General features: G+C 39.3%; 1 protein-coding gene across 50 annotated transcripts in view; it reads left to right on the top strand.

Annotated features, from left to right (window-relative positions):
- Positions 1-15,184, top strand: part of QTMAN (queuosine-tRNA mannosyltransferase) — a 155,678-nt gene that overhangs the window by 84,688 nt on the left and 55,806 nt on the right. Inside the window, exon 1 of one of the 50 annotated variants that reach the window (XM_015869284.2) lies at positions 606-728. The exons of 48 other annotated variants lie outside the window; for them this stretch is intronic. In XM_015869284.2, the coding sequence (XP_015724770.2) occupies positions 721-728 (8 nt within the window). In that variant the 5' untranslated portion in view covers positions 606-720. Of the gene's footprint in view, positions 1-605; positions 729-14,366; positions 14,469-15,184 lie in introns of those variants that run through there. One more of the 50 variants, XM_085552069.1, reaches the window with a different exon arrangement.

Here is a 15,184-nt window from a genome sequence, read left to right as displayed (position 1 = left end):
GCTGCAACTTGTATGGAGAGCAGGCTACCTTGCTGTAATGTGTGTGGGCATTTGAAGCTGAGGGATGTCATGGGAGAGGAAATGAAAATGACACCTTCATCAGGAGCAGATACGGATGGCATTTTTAATTCTTCTAGGAATAGTCCCATCTGCAATACGGTAACTCAGCAAAACCTAATGAGAACGGGGGGAAAAATATATATATATACTTTAATTTCCACATTATCAAAGGTTTTCATCTATTTGATATAGTTTTAAGCTACCTATGATAAAGCATAATAACTGGAAGCCCAGCTTTGTGCTTTCTGCACTCTTCCTTAGATCTCCATATGTTTTTTTTCTCTTCCCCTTTGACAGCAGCATCTTCCTCCCTATGGCCGGGGCTAAATACCATCCCCATCCAGGATGCTGCCAGAGGTAGCATCACGTTCTTGTAGTAATGCTTGATGAAGTTTAAATATAATTGGTTAAAATTGTTGTGATAGACTTAAAATAAAGCTGTTTTCTTTCTTTCTTTTTTTTCCTTCTATTCAAAGTGGGAGAAGGCCACTGATTAACGGTAGCATCCTACAAAGTGCTAAACAGCCTCATTTTCACTGCAGTCATTCAGAGATGAGGGCACTGGGTTCTCTGTGCCATGACAGACGTGGATGGGAAGAGGTGACAGGGTGGAAGGCTGAGATTTGAGTGCTGTGGTGGTGTCCCATTTAGTTCTGATCCATGCGAAGGTACGGACTTTAATCTTTCACGTGTGCAGAAGGTGCTTTCAAAGACATTCTGACCATATTGAATTTTACTTTTCAAAATACTGCCCTTGAGCATTTCAACAGTGCCATAATTTTCATTAGGAGATTCAGAAATAATGCACAGAACTAGTGGATATTTTGCTTTTTTTCTTTTCTTTCATGCTTACAGAATTCATATTGATCATATTAGTTGTTTGTTGCTACAGTGACAGAACCTTATTGTCTAAATATGCCGGGGCATTTGTTCTTCTACGATAATAGAAAAGAAAGTAGGCAGTGCTAAAAATTGCAGTAAGGATAAGGAATAGCTAAATAATATCATTTATTTGAGGGGATTCATCTCTGAGAACACAAAATACTTTCCGAAATCATTTTGAGGAGAATGAAGGAATCTCTGTTAGTAGCCATGGGGGAATGGCAGCGCCTTTAGAATAAGCCTGACTTCATCTTGAATGCTGTATTATTTTGGAGAAAGAAAAAGGAAAGAAAAGGCAGATCCTTATACAGACTGGAGGAATCATTAGGAAGAACTGGTCGATAGCCTGGCAAATTATTGATATTAAATGTGAAACTACAACTTTGAGTGGATCAAGTCTGCTTTGAGGACTGCTGTGTGCTAGATTGCTGGATTGCAGGCGGCTGATTCAAGTTAGAATCCCAGTTAGAGATACTGTTAGATGGAAGTGACAGTACAGCAGATAGTAAGGTATGGTATGGGAATTTCAGAGAGTGATGGCAAAGAGAATAAAATTACACTGTGGAATAAGTACGATCACAGCTTTATGTCTGAAAGGGAACCTGGAAGTATGGAAACACTGCTCTCCAGCCCAATGGAGATGACCTTTATGTAATGTGTAAGAACAATTTAATACAGATGTTTTATTTATACGTAACCAAATGGGATGAAGTTAAATGATTTCTAATTTTGCAAAATCACAGATAATTTCTTTGTTGTGCAAGGGGTATTTTAATATGGTTAGGGTGGTTTTGGGGGATTTTTTCTTTTTCTTTTTTTTACTTTCACATTTGCAACTAGGAATATTTAATATTTTATATTTTGGACATTCCCCCTGCTCAGTTGTGACTCCCAGATGAAATAATCCTCCTCTTTTTTCCCTTTAAATAATTCAAATAGCATACATTTAAAAATATGAAAATCACAACGTAAATGTACCAGGAGTGCTTTTAAGGTGGGAGGCTGTTCAGCTTTACTATTGGAAAGATGCATTTCTAAATAGTAATGAGGGCTCATCAGAGTTTTGGGTGTATGAGCAGCCCATAATAAGGATGCTTGCTGAAGAGCAACAAGAGATCCAAGTCCAAGAATGCCTTCCCAGTTTCTTTTGGCCAAGTAAGTATTAGGAAAAAATCTTTGGATTGCATTGGCTTTTTCTTCAAGTTGGGGCGTTTTGCGTGTTGAGAAATCTGAATTCACATCAAAGTGGTTTTGAAAATGGTTCAAGCCTAAACAAGATAGTTTTTGTGTTCAGTCTTCGTCTTCTGAACAATGTCATAGGCGCTAAAAGTAGCCAGGAAAGAAAAAAAAAAGGTCAGATTTTAATTGAATTGGCCAACCTGAGATTACTTCTAGAATAGTTTTGACTTAAAGCTATGCAAGATTTGTTCACGATGACCCCTAAATAGTTCTTAGGTCATACTTGTAGGAAACTAAACAGTTTGTCTGTCTTTGGCCTGTTTTATGTATTTCTTTCTACCTTTTCCCTCCTGGGAACTGTCAGCAGACCAGGAGAACAGGTTCTCCATGTTCAGCTGGGAGTCTGATGGTGTGTAATGTCTCATTGTCCTCCCAGAGCCCTAATCCTTCTGCTTGTCATTCGCGGTCAAGCCCTAGTGATTATCATGCATACTGGTGAGATTTTGGCCTTTTAAAACAAATTGTTACTAATTTTGGTGGTGTCTAGAAGCCACAGGTGTAGAGCTCTTGCTATTAGTGAGATAGCAAGCAGCAGTGTAACAAAGCCGTACCAAATAGGGAGGGGAAAAAAAGCTTCTGTGATTCCCATGCAATCAAAGGGAGACTTCTTTGAAGATACACTTTGTTGTCCCTATGTAAAACACTGAAAAATTGTATGTTGTTCTGGCCATCCATGTTGAAGAGAGATTAATTTAAATTGTGAAGCAGGTACAGAGAATTACTGCTAGGATGATTAGGAGAATCTGTATTACGAGAACAGATTAAAAGAGTATGGTTCACAAGCAAAATAAAGGTTGAGAAGGGGATATACGTTAATCTTTATAAATTCAGTCAGAGGATAAATGCCATAGAAGAGGAGGAATTATTGAAGTTCAAAGATAATCCTTAAGGCATCCACTAGGTAGAAATTGGTCATTATTAAATGGTTCAGAGTGGAGCTACAAAAAATAAAAGGAAATGTAGGGCTGTTGTTTGTTTTGATTTTCCTTAGGGGTATGTAGTTCTGAATGTCAAAACACGTGGGAATTTTAAGGGTAATTTGATAAATTCATGGAACGATCAGTTAAAAAAGTGCTGGAGCAGTACCAGACAATTGAGATTGCTATGATGATATCCACAAAATGAGGTTGTCTGTGAGTTGGCCCCGTTTTGACTTCAGTCTTGAGTCCAAAACTGCACCATGAAGGAGCTCGTGGCCTTCCAGTGTGCAGAGGACTCAGTGAATTGGAGCCTGTTCTCTCTCAGAGGATGATGATGCAGACTGGTAAGGTGTGTAAGATGGACAGGTGCGGTGCTTGGAGAAGTGCAGAGAGAAATGTGCTTCAGCAGGAGCCATCCTAGGCACCGTGTGCCGAGTGTTGGGCCTTTGTGAGCATCCTTCTCAGTTTTGCCTCAGTTTACTTTTTGTTGTTGAAGATGTTTGAGTAAAATTCTTCTGTTTAGCTCACGAAACTCAGAGCAACTTTATTTCCTTGATGAGTTGCAGTGGTGTTTCTTTCATTTTCATCCCCATACACAGTAGTTTAATCGCCCCAATCTGTACTTGAAGTGAATGAATCACAGAATGAAGAAATTTTAGTGCAGTAATTCTGAAATGTTATCTGTCCTTCATCAAACGTCAGCACAAGTCTTTTGGTTTCTGAGTTCTCTTGTGTTATCTGCAATCTGGCCATGAAGTGCTGATCTTGAATTATGTGACTATACATGGGAAAGAGAGAGTTTGACCCTTTTAGGGTGCCTAAAGTGTGTTCTTTTTGTTGCCAGAAAAAGGAAGGAGTATCTGTCAGGATTCCTGATAAACAAGCTGAACAAAAATTGTAATCCAACGATGGCAGCAAATACATATAAGTGTTGCCCATTGCTACCTTGTATGATATCCGTAAAGTTGCCAAGTGTTTGTAGCATTCAAATATCTTATTTTCGGAAAGTAGCTAAGCTCTTCTCCAAGGTACTCAATGCGGAGCTTGTTTATGCATCTATACGTTAGCAACTTATTATTCCACGAGCGTCACTTCATTTTGGCTAGCAATAAGTCCTGTTCACTCATTGTGCTGCAGAGGAATGTTTAAAGCTGAAATGTGCATTGGAGTCTGTTTGTTTGCAGCAGATGATTTGCCTAAGCTTTGATGCGCAGTCACTTTCTGACATTTGTGTATTTCAGCAGTGAACAATGTAAACTCATTTTCTGAGCACTTTGATTACTTGCACATAGCAGTGCCCATGGCATGTGACAGAGAAGAGCACTCTATCCACTAATCAGATAGATATGCTTCAAGCGTATTTACACAAAATAATGAAAACAGCTGTTAGATACCTTTAAACTTGAGTGTGTTTTGTTATTAATCTACTAGCCTGTACACATGACACTATAATTCTTCGCTCACTCAAGTTGCCTTTAATGACACAGTAATAAAACTGAGAGGGATGAAAGTAATGGAATTGTAGAATGTAATGCCTCAATTGTTCTACAGTGTCTTCCTTTTTGCCAAAATAAACCACAATTAGGTCCATATGGTGTTTTGAAGTTTTCAAGCAATGACCCTAATAAAAAGTAATGAATTTCTGACAAAAGAAAGCATGGTGCTCTTTTAAGCAGATATCTTCGCTATTGATCTAGTTATGATTGCAGACTGATATGCTAATAGAAGAAGAAAGGTTCAACGTGCCTGGTACAAGCACTTTCATTTGTGGTTTATTTTATTCTTATGAAATTCAGATTGAAAAGGTAGAAACATGTTGTAATCCATCAGTTATGACTCCCTTTTAAAAAGCCTACTATAAAGAAAACAAATGGATTTTTCTCGAGAAAAAATGGCGTTTGGAAAGCATTAGCTAGGTTGAAATTTCAAAAGCACTTGTTAACTGGGAGACTGCCTTGCAGTGATGGAGAGCTTTGTGAGGACGTGAAACTTGACTTGGGCACGTGATTGGCCTCAGAGGTCCAAGCTCTTTTTTGCTCATTTGTGTCTCTTTAAACCTTTCCCTGGGGGAACTGGAATGATGCTTCTCTTCGTTTAGAGAACCTGATCTTCTGCTGAGCAGTGGTTAGGTGGGTGCAGGTACTCAATTGCAGTGATTGGCAGAGGGCTTCCTATAAAGCACATACCTATGGGCAACCATGAAAAAAGCGTGGCGTGTCCATTTTGTGCCAATGGAGCAATAATGTCTGAAGTACAGCTAATCCCATCTTAGTAAAACGGAGAAAGCCTGCTCTGGAAACAGATACCAGGGGAAGGAGAAAACGCATGGTTGGTTTGATAACTTTAACTGATAGTGTTTGTTGAATGAATGTTCATTCCACATATGCACAGTCCTAAAGGACCGAATTGTAAAGCATCTGCTGGATAATGTATATTATTGGCACTGTTTTACCCTGAGCAGTGTACTTCATGTTGCAACATCTTTTGTTGAGCATCTTCTGAATAAAATCCACCTTGTCTACCTTTGATTGCCACTAGAAATTATCTCTGAGTGGCTCCTTCATGGGTAAATTAAGAATCTGTTTGTCTAATGGGCTGATTTCTTTACTGCTTGTTCCCAGACTATTGAGCTGTTTCTCAGTCCTCCTGCTGTAGTCTCTACTTCTCTCCCTTAGGAAAATAATGTGATTGTTGCCTCAGTAATCCTTATCATTCTTCATTTATGTTTCCAGATACAGAAGCACTGATAACTTACTTTGGTTTACTACCTTCTACATTGGTAGTTTCTCCATGCCCGTATCTATTGCATATTTGTGTGTGGTTATGTCTTAATGGAAAAGAACGTTGTTCATGGGTAAAACTTTATCCTTGACAATGTATCCTACTTGTAAGCAAGGTAAATAAATTGCTATCTATTCTACTGCTTTTCTTTTCTAATTTCTCACTTTCTTGACACTTCAGTGGAATGTGTAAGATTGGTTTGGTCTGTTGCAGTCACGTTTAATAGCAGGAGACTGGGACTTAGAAACTGGGGTTTGCCTTCTGGAAGAGGGAGTGGACTGCAGGAGAAACAAATCTCACTTGAGATCATAAGCTTGGGAAGGTTTTTGGTGTTTGGAATTTTAATAAGAGGAACTTGAAAGTGAAAAATCCCTGCCTAACTTCCTGTAATTTAAATAGGTCTGAATTGATGTTTCTTGCTGCAGTTTTCAGTTAAAAGACTTAAGAAATAGAATTACGTGCGAATTTAGACTAGTTTAAAACTACATAAAAATTCCAACAAGCATAGGTAGTCTAGGAGGTCAATGTGTTTAAAATAAGCTGGTTTCTGTAGCCCGTTGTAGATCAGAGCGTTTGGGTTTCTCACCCTGACGAGCTGTTCTACAGGAAGATGGTGCAAGGCAGTGGCTTGTGCCTTGGCCCCTTGTATGCAACTCATGCTCTCATGGTTGCATTCAGTTCCCCTCCCCTCCTGTATCATAAATAATAAAAAACACTGACGTATTTTTAATACTGACAGAGGGGTCTTAAAGCTTAAAAGAAGCGTAGGAGCCTTCAAATACTTATGTCCTGCAGTCCCTGAATTTATTCAGTAAAGTATGAACACCTAATTCTGCAAGACTGCACTCCCTTGAGTTCATTGAATGGCATCTGGAGACTTTAGAAATCCTGGCTTATTTTTCATATGAAATTGTTTGAGGTTGCTTAGTACTTCAGAGTTCTCAGTATACCTGCAAAGGCTGATATAGACTTGACCTTTGTGCCTTTTGAACCTGAAGTCTTATCTTTTGGTGTTAGCCCAGGTGTGGGATGTTGGTCCAGACATGTGAACCTGCTGGCCAAAACTGACTGTGTCTCTCATTCGTTTGTTAAAGGTACTCCAGATACTCTTTTTTTCATATTGCAAGTTCTAATGTAATCTTTCACCTGCATTGAGATAGCACCTGAGGAGCATTCCATGTGTAAATGTGCAGGACTACATCCTTAGCAAGCCGTTTTACTACTAGAGAATGTTCTTCTGCTGGATTATGGCAGTGTAGACCTCGTGCAAAATCAAGTCTTGACAAAGGGAACACCTTTCTTAATCATTCCTGCAAAACCCCAAAGTTGTCTTATTTTTGATCAGCTGCTGCATGTATTTTCAGGCACGCATCAAGACTTCTTTTGCTTCCTTTCGTTTCAATACAGTCAGCCTCCCTTAACAGCAGCGTTCACTGTTGTGTAATGATCAGAGTTGGTAATTCTTAGCAGTAGATGGAGGGGACAAGTTTAAGAAAACATTTATAGTACTGTGTGTTGGAAACATAAGCTAGTTGTAGAGGTTAGGTTGAAAATAGCAGGAACTAGGACGGCAGCATTTTAGTAAATTGGGATATAAACAAACATCTGTTGCAGGAATGTAGAAATGACATCATAAAGAATGTATGCAAAAAAACTTAATTGAAAAAGAATGATGCAGAATTGCAGCATGACTTTAAGTCTAAATTGATTTCTGCCTCCAGAGTGAAAGTGGATTTTTGTGCAACATTCCGATACTATAAAGTATTTAAAATGTAATGTCCTATTAACGTACCTAAAATATAGACTGTGGGTCACCCAATAAGAATAGTAGTTACAGTAATACAGTATATGGAATATGCAATTATCTTGACAATAGTTTTATTTTTTCAACAATTTTGTCATAAAAGAGCAGTAAGATACAATGAATTTGATTCATTTTGCGTGTGTGAATCATTTAATAGGCCATTACATCTACTATATTAGACTCCATTCTCCTTTCAGAGCTTTTCATTATAAGGCTGTCTTTAATGGAAAGAAGTTTAACCTTCCCTCCCAGATAGATTGAACCCCATAACAGTGTAAACATTCTCATTATAAAATAAAATCCCCTTCCCCAAGGGCAGCACTATAATTATGTTGCCGAGTGTTGTACAAATGTTTCTCTTAAAAAATGTTGTCTTGTTCTTGTCCTCAAGTTTTTATCATTTTCATTTATGAAGAGAATCGATAGTACTTTTAAATTGTAATTTAATAAAACAAATGTGATCTGATTATTTTTTAATTTTTTTGGAGGTTATTTTAATCAAGTTTGAGAAGAAGTCATCAGTAAAATTGCTGTTGATTTATAAATAGGATAATTAGAGGCTTTCCTCCTAAGTACTGCTCACTGGCATTGTGGCTGCTTTTATTGCCTAGTCAAACCTCTTCATTCAATTTTAAAATTGCCTTTTGAATGAACTGCTCGATGAGTTTGCCAAATAGTGTCACTATTAATACCTTACCTCCTCTATTTCATTGTCCGGTCCGTAAACGCACAGTAAATGGTTTGATAAGGGGGTCAATGAGGTTGTGCTAGTTTCAAAGTGAATTACAGCCGAGCGTTTCAGTGAGGTCAGGGGACGGTGCTGCACAGCACTGGGAGCTCCCGTGTGCCATTCGTGCTGGCAGGGCAGGCATCTCGCCCAGCCTTATGGGAGGGTCAGCTCAAAAAGCACACCTTGCTCCTTCTTGTTTCATGGCAGAATGCAGTTCAGATTGTCCTTAGCTGAGCGGGAGGCTCACACCATGTACTGCATGGGGATGGGTTGCGTGGGGGATGCTGGCAGGGGTGTGGGGGGGATAGTTTGCTGTAAGCCCCAAAGCATCTCTCCCAGCTTGGCGGGCACTGTGCCCCTCCAGGTGATGGATGGTGATGTATTGCTCTGGGATGCTGCATCCAGTCACTGCTGCTTCCCTGAGCGAGCCCAGCTGAAATAGAAACGTAAAAGGCAAAAGTAAGAAACTTTGTGCTTGTTGAGTCTAAAAGAAAGTCTGTTTGTGTGTGTCTCTCCCTTTGTAACAGAAGGAATGTTTCTTATGTTTCTGTCTTCAGACAGTTGGCACACATTTCATCTCAGCAGCTGCTTTCTCTTAAAGTGCAGTAGAGTGTAGGACTGTAGTGACACTAGCATTAATACTTCACATTCTGCTATCATATGCTGTCACTGTGAAATATGGATCTAGGTTACATGTGTTTGCAGACTTTGTACTACTGAATTATGAAAGCTGACTCCGTCGGAGGATTGTGTTGTATTCAGAGACTGTGAACTGAACAATAAATGAATGCAGTAAGAGACTTGCAGGAACACACAGCATCTTCCTTTTTGGCCTAATTGAGCCTATAGCTTTAAAAGGTAGGATTGCCAAATAAAACTCCATTGTTGACTTTGCTAAATATATTTAGCAGGCACCTAAATATTTCTCTTGTGGGCACCTTGTAGTTGCTGTCCTCGGTGTTGTTTAAATGTTATCTTTAAATCCCAGCCTTCTGAGTGGTAGGAATTGCTGTGGAGGAATAGAATGTATTGCAGAGAATGGAACTACTGCAGGGTAGCAAAAAGAACAAGACAGAAGACAAGTTATTGGGAACAATTGGTTGCGATGTTATCAATTGTTTGTGTGCAGCCAGAAATACAGCCCTTAACACATGTATTCTAATGCATGGTATAATGGTAGAATTGCTGCTGGTGTTGTGGAAGAGTCTTACTGAACTTGTGTGGGTTTCAGCCACTTACCTACGGTGTGTTTTCGTGCTCAGCAAAAGAGGGGTTTGTACCATATACATGTTTAATTTCCTGTGAAGTGGTTGCTGTCATGACTTTTCCCGTGTTAATTTTGATGTTTCTTTACATCTTTACTGTACACCATGATTAGGTGGAATGGGGGGATTATATTTTGTGCATCGGGACTTCCCATGACAGCTTTCTTGGTTGTCATCTCATGCCCTGCCTTCTTTTAAATGGCATCCAGGTGCACTTTGAGTTTAAACATGCTCATTAAGAATTGACATAGGCTAGAAGCCGCTCACTTCTAATTTTGTGCTCTAGTAGTGCATTCTTTGGTTGATTTTAGAGAGGTGAAATACATTTTAAAAATGTTAACGGCCAAATTTAACTCATTAATGAGTCTTCTGAGTGCTCTCATAGAGCCCTAGCTAAAGGCATAATAAATCAATGTGGTGCTATGCAGGTGCTCACCCATTATGTTTGGTTGGAGAAACCCTAAAAGCTGTATTTACTACCTCTGGCATTTCCCTTCCTGCCCCTCTCAGGGCAGCAGATGTCCCACGTGTAACCAGGCGTTGGTCTTCATGAAGCCTTGAGATCTCGGCTTCTCTGAGGTTACTGCACAGTGCCTCGGAGACACAGCAAGCAAAGTTCTCAAGACCCAAAGGACCAAACTATGAAACCATGTCTTCAAATGGAGTAAAAATGTGTGGCTGATTTGATGCGAAGGATTGAACAGCAATCCTTTACATGTGTATGCCCAAGCCCATATTTCTGGAGCTTGCAGGAACCCAGTGTGCTCAATTCTTTTATGTGTCAGTAATCAGATCTTCCAGCACAGCTTGCTTCTGGAGCATACCGAGCCAAAGATTGAATTTCTGAGATACCCTTAAAGTGTGTTGAGCCCTTTTTGCTAATTAGGGTCTCTCTGTTATAGGAGGAGGTCCCAAACAACCTCTGGTGTCTGGGCTTCTTCTCAGCTTATTCAAAAGAATGGAGCCAGTGCCAAAGCCAATTCTGTTTCTCTGGGCAGGTTTATTGGCAGGACATCCCATCATAGTTACCTTCCAATTAGCTTATATTCCAATCAGCATTCCCACACATTAATGATCGATTCTCTCTCTTCAAGTTGTAGCTGTATTTAATCTTCATATAAAGGCTTGTGTTTGGGCACTTCTGTGTCCTGCAAGGATTTCCTTTTACTTTTAAAGACAGCAGTAATAATGCCCTCTCCAGCACAACGTCGTAAAAGAAAACGAAGTGACTCAAGTGATTTAACTCTGACATGGACTCTTTAATTCTATAAGGTAAGCATCAGACTCTGATAGCATCTCCACTTTGTTGACTTGGATGGTGGCAGCTTGGAATTAGCTGAGCTGGGTAGCACCTATGCCATAAATCCTGCAACCAAGGGAAAGGTGTAAAATTGAGCTTAATGCAGAGTTATTTTTCCTGCTTATTTGTTATGCAGCTAAGATAACTTTTTTTTCCCCCCTGAAAAGTTATGATTTTAATATTCCCTGTAACTGAGTCTGGCTCAAAAAGCAATGGGATCAACGCTTCTCAATGGCTTGTTTGATCAGCCATGCCCGATGGCCCATGGATGAAGCCTTCTGCTGCATTACAGTGCTGCACTTGTGTGGAAGTCAGCTGGAGTAATTTACATCATCGAGAGTCCCTTCTCTGCTTCCAGTGCTGTTGGTTGAATTGAGGGATATCCATCGCCTTAAAAACTGCAGATTTCTGTCTGTTTTTTTGCAGTGCCATATATCAGCAGCTCCAGCACCACAGGAATTATCAAGGACGTGGCTTTTTTTCCAAGTTAATTTCAAAGAAAATGTTGTGATTGACAGTCATACGGTGTGGTTGCAGAAGTAGTGCTGAAACTTAGCTTTAGTGAATGGCAAGTAGGACAAATGGGTAATTAAAGGGTTGATAAGAGTCAAAGTGGTTTAGTGGTTTAAATACAGTTTAAATCATAAAACGCAGGGGGTCAGAAACTCAAGAAACCTAGTCATTGGAATCACTATTAAATAGTAGGTAAATGGGGATCTTCTTTCAAGGCACTCAGTCGTAACTTAGAGGAGGATTATATCTGAGACACAAAAGAAGACTTGAGAGCATTATCTTAAAATAAGAAATCATTTATTTTTGCACAAGGTTTGCGTTTCTGCTGCCCTATAAGGCATAACAGAAACTTTTACAGTGTTTTTTTGGTTTTTGGCAGTACCTATTTCTTCACTATTTTGTTTTTCCTGCTTTTTGTAATCTTAAAGATCGTAACGTGTTTAGGATACTCTCCCCCAAACACACACTGAAGACCAATGTGTGTAAAAGCATAATTCATTTACTTCTTTTGCTTTGTGCTGCAAATGGTAATTGAGACAAAGGCACAGAAACCTTTTTGTCTCACTTGCACTTATTTAGTAGCTGGCAAGGATCAGCATTGGTTAATAAAGTAAAAAACAATGGAAACCCCACCCAAAGAGCAGTTTTGCACTCAGATGCTCAGTTTTCACATTCTTTTTCCTTGTGATGATGTGATCATTTCACTCCAGTTCTCCAGTCGCTGTGCAGTCTCCTAGGACAGACAAGACCTGAATTTCTAATGTGGAGAAGCATGATGCAAGCATGCTATACATTATAGAAAAGGAGGAAAAAAATCCCTTGGTTGATTTGTGATTTGTTTTGCGTGCACCTTTAACTTTTAAAATACAACTTTGACCATTTACAAATTGGAGTTTTAAATGTAAGCTGCATAGAAGTGTTGCTTTGAGGTCTGCTTTTAAAAATATATTTGTTTTCCTGTTCCGGTTTCTGTTGCTAAATGAGATAATGCTCTATTTCTTTTGATTTTCTTCTGCTCTGTTGTGTGATTTACCTCTGGAACTGCACTTGAAGGTGGAATCCCACTCTGTTCTTGTACTGAAATGCTGCCTGAGTTTTTAAATATGCATGTAAAGTTCTGCGTGCTTCATCCCAAGAAGAGCATTTCATAGCTAAGTACATGAAAACTGGTTTATGAGAATTTCAGTTGATAATACTCATAGAGTGATCAGGAGTAATGGCCTATTTACAGTGTACTCGATTTAAGAAGATACAAATAGTGAATATGGAAAGAACAGCTAAAGAGAAACATCTTGGATACTCAGTAGTAAGATTGTCCTTCAGTGGTACAGGTTTGAAAAAGAAGCTTCCATGTCTTCAGAGGGATTAAGTTTCAGTCTGTGTTGGCAGTGCTATTGTATTAGTGCAGTCAGTTACAACAAATTCATCCTGTGATGATGGTTGATACAGAGCATCCCTTTCTATCTCCCACTAAAAATAAGCTGCCGCTGATGCTTCAGCAGCTCTGTGAACTCTGCTGGCATATTTTGTACCTGTAGGTTTCAATTCAGATCCTAGGATGAGCTGCAGGTGTCTCTGGAAGCGGTGCAGGTAACTTGTCATGCATGTTGAGTATGTATCTCAGCTTCTGCGGTGCCCTACTTTCATATCCTTACATGTGCAGCAATGCTTTTGTTCAAGGCACAAACTCAATGCCCTAAGAGCCTACAGAGCCAAAACTCATCTGTGACTCCCAGCTACACTGGCTGCTTTTGTTTGAAAATGTATAAACTTTCATTTTTGAAAGCAGAGAAGGAAATGATGGAAACCAGCCACGGATGACATAGTGATGACGTAGCAGAGCAGTTGGAGGTGGAGCAGGCTATAGCAATCATTTGGCTCCTTCTAGTTCCTATTGCAGATTGTGACCGTCTGCAAAGAGCGTTTTTTTCTCAAGAATCCACTTAAGGGCTGAAGGAAATCAGGGTTGTTTTTAGCCAGAAACCACATACTGAAATGTCATTGTGGAACCTGTGCCAGGTGAATTGTATTGTGCCTCATTAAGTCTGGTGACACCTCAGTGAGTCGGTCCTGCTCATTACAGAGACCTAATGACTGCCTATAATCTGAGGTGAGCAGTGCACACACCACACAAGTTTATAAAGTCAGTGACTGCAAACGTAGCTCGTGTCCATTTTCCTTGTTAAAACTGCTAGAACATTTAAAATCATTTCCAACTATTTTGCGTTCATTAGGAGCCCGATACAGTCAAGCCAGAATGTGTTTTTAAAAGCAGCTTTACTGAATTCAGCTGAATTTCCAACTCTGATATCTTGTGGTAAAAAAAATAGCAATGCCAGACACATAAAGTACTCGAAGAAAAAATGTTCTATTAATATCCTGTCTTAATCTCATAAACTGTTCTGGAAATAAGGTTCAAAATAAAAAAGAAAAAGAAAAACGAATCACTTTTAGTGAGAACTTTAAACAATCTGTTTTTCCTGTTCTGTAATGTGTGTGTGATGTCTGATGAACGTTTCCTCAGTTATGAAAGAAACTGCATCGTGAGAGGAGAGCTGCCTTGTTTTTATACTTGGGGAGCACTGCATGATGATAGAGGAACGCAGCCCTTCTGCACAAAACTTGTTTCGAAACTGCTTTGGTTCCTTCTGAGAATATGAGGCAAAGGGAAAGCTATGCCGCTTCCCGAGCTCCCAAGCACATCTCAAATAAGCTGTAAAATTAAATGCTGCGTATTCCAATATGATTATTTTCTTGGCTGAGGATATCAGCTGCTTAAGGCCAGGAGTAGAGATGCCCCAAGTGGAGCAGCGTGAGTCAAAGGAATTCAGATTTGTTCCTTCGAGGAGCAACAGATTATTGGCTTTACTGCAGGGATGTGGAAGCAGCAGCCACCTCCATGAGCCAGCAGCTGGGGAGGAAGGTGAGAAGTGACTGCAGAAATGGGCACCGATGGGAGCTTTACCAGTATTGGGTGAGTGCAGAGCATGGCTGTAGAGAAATGTTGGCTGCAAGTTGTAAAATCCAAATTGGCGGTAGAGAAAGGGTTAAAAAGGATGAATATCTTTGCACCTTAATGGGAGAACTATTTCTGTAATGGTATCAAAGATAAACCAGTGTATTATGAACACTAAATGATAAAGGGTGATAATATGCCATTCTTGAGACTTCTTGGCTCTTACCTAACACATCAGAAAGTGATTGTTGAATTTTAAATAGCCATACAAATGGATGACATAGAAATTTAACTTTGCTTTGACCTTATTCTAATTCACAAGATGACTGCAAAATGACTTTGTTACATCTGAATGTATGCTGGATGCTAAATCACTCCAGAGTATAAAATCTTTGTTTTGGCATAATGTTGATGCATAAACATTTGTACCCCATACTAACCCTATAAACATCACAATCCATCAGTACAATTACAAAAAAGATTGTTTGTTTTCACACTTAAAGCAGACATGAAATAGAGTGTCCTTAACTTAATCACCACCTTGATTTACCACATTTGCATATATTTGCATATTAATTGGACTACAGATTAAAATTGGTTTTGTAATTTTAATTAAGTGTCCACAAAGGTAAATGATTAGAACTGTTTAAAATACATTCTGACATAAATAGCAGTAAAAGCTTTTGTGATGATGTTTTTGTGGAATTACATTCAGAAAGTGGCCTTTTTATGAT

The sequence above is a fragment of the Coturnix japonica genome, chromosome 7 (genome assembly GCF_054131305.1).
Source record: "Coturnix japonica strain WE chromosome 7, WE-NBRP24, whole genome shotgun sequence".
Taxonomy (NCBI): Eukaryota; Metazoa; Chordata; class Aves; order Galliformes; family Phasianidae; genus Coturnix; species Coturnix japonica.
This window is presented reverse-complemented; position numbering and strand designations above follow the sequence as displayed.